Here is a 6,710-nt window from a genome sequence, read left to right as displayed (position 1 = left end):
TTTTCAATTTTCAAATTTCAGAGGGGTACAGTTAACATGAAAAGGTTGCTCATCACTTTTATAGATACTTAAATGAGCGGGCTAAATAAGTTAGAGGAGTAACTTCACTTATTGTTTTTTTTTGTTTAGCAATCAACGCTACCTTCACCCATTGTCTGCCCGTAAGTGTGTTTTGCTATAAAAGTGGAAACATTTTTTCAAATCGATACAGTTCCCTACTCAGTGTTCAACGATAATCACTTAAACATGATCAGCAAAGTGAGTTGCCTGTGTTCATAATTCACAATTGGATAATTATTATTTCACCACTCACAATTAACGAATAAAGCTAATTAATTTGATTTTAATGAGCTTTTATAAACAGCAATTTTAAATTTACCAACAGATTTTTTCCTAAAACATGCAATTTTTATTTTAATAATATTTGATAATATTTTAAAACATTAAGAGTTTTTAATACTTAATATTTTTGTATTTTTAAATATTTCCCAATATGTCCAATTTATTTTAAATTAAATAAAAAATAAATATTATACTTACTTATTTCATTAATTTTAATATGTCATAATTGTTGAAATTTGCAATGAAAACTCTGACTAAATACAAATAATTTTAAATAAAAGCTACTTTTCAAATTAATAACAAAAAATCTACTATTGGTGTGATAAACGAAATAGTTATCTATTAATAACCACTAAAATACTATTTTACATAATAAAAACTACTTTTTTTTTAAATAAATAATATTTTTAATTTGTCATTTTTTTTCAACAGATCGCAGTGTTGTGCGGCGTGGTTGCCATGTGCAGCGGTGGTCTTATTGGCCACGGAGGCTATGGTCATGCAGTGTCTTCCCAGTCCGTGGTTCACCACGCAGCCCCATCCCATCATGGAGGATATGGAGGATATGGAGGAGACTATTCTGGTGGATTAGGTCATGGCGGATACTCAGCCGGTTTTGGCAATGGCCTCTCCGGTGGCTATGAACATGCTTACGCGGCTCCTTCTTATGGACATGGTCACGCAGTGTCCTCCCAATCTATCGTCCGCCACGAAAGCCCGTCACACTATGCCGGTTCTGTTGGCCATGGTTACGCATCATTGGGAAATCATTACGCCGCCCCATCGTACGACCATGATGAATATGTAAGTAAAATATTTATATTATGTAATTATTTTATCATGAGCTTTCAATAACACTTCAAAAGTATATGAAAAACTAACTTTATAATCTATTAAAAAACCCATAGTTGCAACATGCTTGTACACTTTTAGAGGCATAAATTTTATTGGTTTAACCAAGATGTATAATTACCAATAATAATAATCAGGAATGTGGTAGTTATTGTAACTATTACGTAATGTAATATGATCACGATATAAACAAACTGTACTAAAAGCTTTGTTAAAATCAAATATCTGAATAAATTCAATTACATTCTATAAACAAGCTTTTATAATAATAATTTAAGAATACATATACGAGTATAAGTACATACAAAGTTTACATGTACACATATATACATTACATGTATACATACAAAATCTTTATTATATGTAAAAAACCACTGAATTTATTCTGGTGCCAATTTCAGTTTACACACATTTCATAGTAAAAAATACCTTGAATATATATATTTATGTGGACTTATGTTTTCGTAAATGGTATTAAACACATGCATACATAAAATTCCAAATACAAAATAAGTAATAAATCTATCTATATATTACAAAATAGGCTCACCCCGCATACAAGTTCGACTATGGAGTATCTGACCACCACACCGGAGATAGTAAGAGCCAATGGGAAACCAGAGACGGAGATGTGGTCAAGGGACAGTACTCCCTGGTTGAACCTGATGGTTCAGTCAGAACCGTCCACTACACCGCCGATGACCATAGCGGGTAATTATAATATAATATACGATTCTAATTCATTTTATTAATTATATTTCTTGATCGTTTTTTTGTATCATATCTATTATCGAATATCGTCGATAATTTTGGCATTTTAAGTTTTCTGACAACACTCTCAATAGGGATTAATTAATATTGACAATAAACTAGTCTCAGTTTACCTTAAATGTACGTAATTTTTATTATATATATCATCGCCTTATGGTTTTGTAATTGGTAGATCAATCTTCTCTGAATCCATAACGGTTTTTTAATGTATTTTTGGTCCTGTGTAAAGATTTACCTATTGGATTAGATAAATAATTGATAACAATAACCTACCCGTAAAAAGGCCTGTTCAATCAATGAAAGCTCATATATTCTACCTTACGATCTAAATGCCATTAATAATCATTTTTTTTTATCAACACAGTAAAATTATCAATATTAGTGATCAATCGTAGAAAAATAATATCAGCAGTTTAATAAAGAGAGTATATTTTTATTTTTGTTCGTAAAAATAGTGGGTACTTACGATAAATAAATGTCTATCACAAATTTAAAAAAAACATTCATTGGATCTGACCAACTGTAAACAATAATGAAATATAAAGTCATAATATATTTACTTAATACTTTCTTTGTGAAATCATATTGAATCAAGTACACTGGGACAACAGGGCGTCTCTTCGCATTAAAATATTTGCTAAAGATATGTTTACATTCTTGTAACGGTCGAGTGCTCACATATGAAAATTATATAGACAAACGTTATGAAATCGAACATACTAAAATATTTATTGTCCACTGGCAACATAAAAAACAATAATAATCAAAATTATTTTAATTCTTCTGATACATTTCAAAGTATACAGGTATATTATTTAATTTTTAACTAATAAGCTTTTCATAATACAACTTGAGTGTAGAATTCTCATGGTTTTTAGACTAATCAATTACTAAGTAATAAAAATATTACGCTTATTTAATTTTTTACAAGTGATTGAAAGAAAATTTCCTACCTTTTTATGAATAGACGCACGTTGATTGCACATTCTGTTTGGTAAAATGCAATACATATTGTGTAATTGCAATGCAACTTGCATCAACAATAGAGAACACTTCTCACGATACAAAAAATTAACATGTTAATATTCTGAAAATAATTCAGTATTTTATCATTGTTATATTTTTAAACCTCGATTGACAAATTCTTTATTTTCCCACCCTATTACATATTTATAATAGGACGAATTGTCGTCAGTATCTTGATTAAAAACCTATTGCTATTTTTTAATGTTACATAATATCTCTGACATTTATTTAAATACACATGTAACCTCTATTGTTTAATTAAGCCATTTTACGTTTTGAAGACAATGAGACAAGTAATGTTACTAAATACACTTGGTACCTATAAAGATATGCTAATAAAAAAATATTTACAATTCTTTAACATTTATTTTAATTCAAGAAGGTTTTATTTATAATACTACAAATATGTATTTATATAAACACGTATATACTGACTATAAGAATTCTATACGATTAAGTACAATTTTAAACTGTATATCTACTATAATAAAAAACTAATTACTACTTCACATTGTTCAATACTAAGTGTATTAACAGATTTTATTTTTACGAGAAATGGATGTTAGCCACTTCCTCGACCTATTAGGTCCACATTCTGGGTCCAAAGATTCAAAATTCGAATCCGGGATCCACGGTATTGTAAGATGATATGATGACACGTTACCACTAGGTTATAGTGACCGTTAACAAAATTTAAAAAAAAAACATTTATATTATTTTAATGCTATCTGTATATTTAAATATGATTTTTTCTAGTCGGTATATCTGAGGTGTTTTCAAGTGATGCATTTTCAATATATGAAATTTTACATTCTCAAAATCTTGTGATATATTCGTTGAATAAAAGAAATGGTTTATTAAAATTGTTAGCAAGTTCAACTAGACGTTATAACTAAAATATTTGGTGATAGCCGGGCGTCGGTTAGTATTTAAGGTAATTAATATTCCTTGCGTCAATAATAGCGCAATTTGATTTCATGCATTTCATGAATGACCTGCTAGGTTAAATTATCGTAATTAAATGTGAGGCTCGTAGCATAATTGGTTAATGCACAGTTGGCACGATACCAGTGGTTATACGGGTTCAAATCTCGTCGAGCATCGTATTTTTTTTCAAATATGATTTTTTCTATGTGTTTTCAAGTTATGTATTGTCAATTAACAGTACTCGAAATAGCCTACTACGTCAAATTTGAAATTAATATAGGTATAGTGGTTTATACATAAATGCTTATTTAAAATATTTATATGTTTTATATATGCGAAACCGGTTAAAATATATATATATATATTATAAATTTTAATACGCTTATACAATGGTTAATTTACTATGATCTACTATTACATAAATTCGACACAGAGGTCAAGTAAAATAATCAAGCCGTAACACGATATGGAGAACGTTTCTATATCTAATTTTCATGTCGGAAATGAACCATTGACCGCTTAGTCATCATAACAAGCAATAACTAATTCCAATAATTTTCTCCCTTTGTTTTTCAGATTCAACGCTGTCGTAAGCAAGACCCCAGGCCACCATGATTACCATCATTAAGCCCTTGAAAGAATAAAGCCTCACATTGTTGGCTTCAGATAATCCGTTTTGTAAATAATGATTTGGCTATTGTATTTATGGCAAATATCGTCATTTGTATATATATATATTATATAATATAAATAAACAATAAAATTGTATATGACTAACTAAAAATATGTGTTATATTAATTTCTTGGCCTTACGTTGTAAAACATCCTCTAGAGTGAATTATTTGATAACTTAACCAATATTCACCGTCTTAAATAACTGCAAAAAAACTTATTTATTACTAACTATGGAGTTAACAAAAGAAATGGTTTCTCAGTACTATTGTTTATTTTATGATATATTTTTATTATGTTAATTTAAAGTGAATTTATAATTATTTCATAAAAAGGGTACTTTAAATATTTAATATTACATACTATAAAATAATTACAACATAAAAAAACTTTGTAGGTATATACAACGTTTTTAAATTTTCTGTTGAATTATTATGCTCAATATGCTCCAACTTGTACTTGATATGAAGTAAATAAAAAAACAAACAAATATAGAATACTGAAATGTCATTTTGATTTCCATAGTAATGTACGTATATATTAATAATTTAGTTGCTAGGACCCCAGACCCCTAGCAACTAATATTAGTGGATTGGATTACGGATTTCTTTTCATACAAAACAGAATTAACTGAAAATGAATTCATTCTACTTAAAGATGGCTAAAAGTATTTAAAAAACGCATTGGCATCGTGTTCTGATATATTTTAAAAGTTTCAAATGTCTAGCTAGTCGGGAAGTTAGTTAAAAATCGATTGCAAGATTTGTACCGGACAAACGACCACTGGACAAATAAGAATACGAGCTGATATAGAGTGGGAAAATAAAATAGTTAATAGTCAGGTTTAACAAAATATAATACAATAATATATACACAAAAACATTCTATAATATAATATGGGAGTGTGTTTTTACAGTGAAAATTATACATTATACAGGTAGGGATTTTAAATCAATCAAATGGAAAATATTCAATTAACTGTAAATTAAGAGGTAAACAACTATTATTGCACTGAGGTGGAGCATATAAATTTATCTATTGTAAATAAACTTTAGTTATTGATGTTTGAAAAAGTTTGAACCTGCAAACGGGAACAAAGACAAGCAACTTGTTATGGTAACGATATGACCCTGATACGGTCATAATGTAAATAATAATTTATTACTTATATAATATACAATACATATATTTATTCATATTATAAATAATATTATGTACGTAATTCTTAAGCCTCAATTATATTGAGCTTCTTTACGAGCTGTTTATTGGCGAATTTACAATCTACCTGTAAAGACGCCCAGTGTAATCATCGAATAAGCTAATAAGCAGGTTGTAAACACTCTACCAAGAAAAGTTGAAAGCCGGTCAACTTTATACGCTACACGCGACGTGTGGGCCTACTGCGTCTGCGCAGTAGAGCGCAGTACCAACCTCCCGGTAAAAAAACGAACTACGTTCCGTCAAAATAGTGGCTTGCTTGTGGCTTTTCAGCGAATGGAAAGTTTTATGTGTAGTCATCAAATCGCAGCAGCTGAATCGCCCGCTTTTAAATTCGCCAATAAACAGCTCGTAAAGAAGCTTAATGTAATTGAGGCTTTAACGAGTGTTTCCGCGATCTACTGTCGCTCAATATAAAATATTCTATAATATTACTCTAAGACGAACAGTTCCTGATAGCTTATCTTAAGCATCAGCCTGGATTAATCCACACTCTCGAAGGTAATTATATTTCTCTTGGACCTATGGATTATAGTTCTGGATAAACTCCAAAAATTTCTTGGTCTAGCTTATGAACATTGCTTACCTCTTGGATACAATTAGATGACTAGGTTGTGAAGGAAATTGATACTTTTTCGAGTTACTTGCAAATTTCGTTTATTGAAAAAACCAACAATTATAGCATTTTAAATACATAAAACAAACGGGAAAAAAGAAAAAACAAGATTGTAACTAGTAATTAGTAAATTGTAACTAACAATATAGCCTAATATAGTAGTATAATATCGTAAAATATAAAGAGATTTAAATGATGAAAAAAATATACACTAATATACAGTGAAATTTTTATTTATTAAAGGATAGATAAATTCTCATCATCGGCGGTGGGTCTTGGCCACCTC

The 6,710-nt window shown here is 29.3% G+C and overlaps 1 protein-coding gene across 1 annotated transcript; it reads left to right on the top strand.

Annotated features, from left to right (window-relative positions):
• Window positions 1-246: 246 nt before the first annotated feature.
• Window positions 247-4,546, top strand: LOC147067842 (uncharacterized). The gene is made up of 4 exons (XM_085952477.1): window positions 247-258; window positions 775-1,146; window positions 1,739-1,905; window positions 4,495-4,546. The coding sequence occupies exons 1-4, from the start codon at window positions 247-249 to the stop codon at window positions 4,544-4,546; spliced, it is 603 nt and encodes a 200-aa protein (XP_085808603.1).
• The last annotated feature ends 2,164 nt before the right edge of the window (window positions 4,547-6,710 follow it).

The sequence above is a fragment of the Rhyacophila brunnea genome, unplaced genomic scaffold, assembly GCF_057557595.1.
Source record: "Rhyacophila brunnea isolate RB1 unplaced genomic scaffold, BYU_Rbru_1.0 scaffold_3, whole genome shotgun sequence".
NCBI classification, from domain to species: Eukaryota; Metazoa; Arthropoda; class Insecta; order Trichoptera; family Rhyacophilidae; genus Rhyacophila; species Rhyacophila brunnea.
Note: the sequence above shows the minus strand (reverse complement) of the source record. Positions and strands in the feature narration are given on the sequence as shown.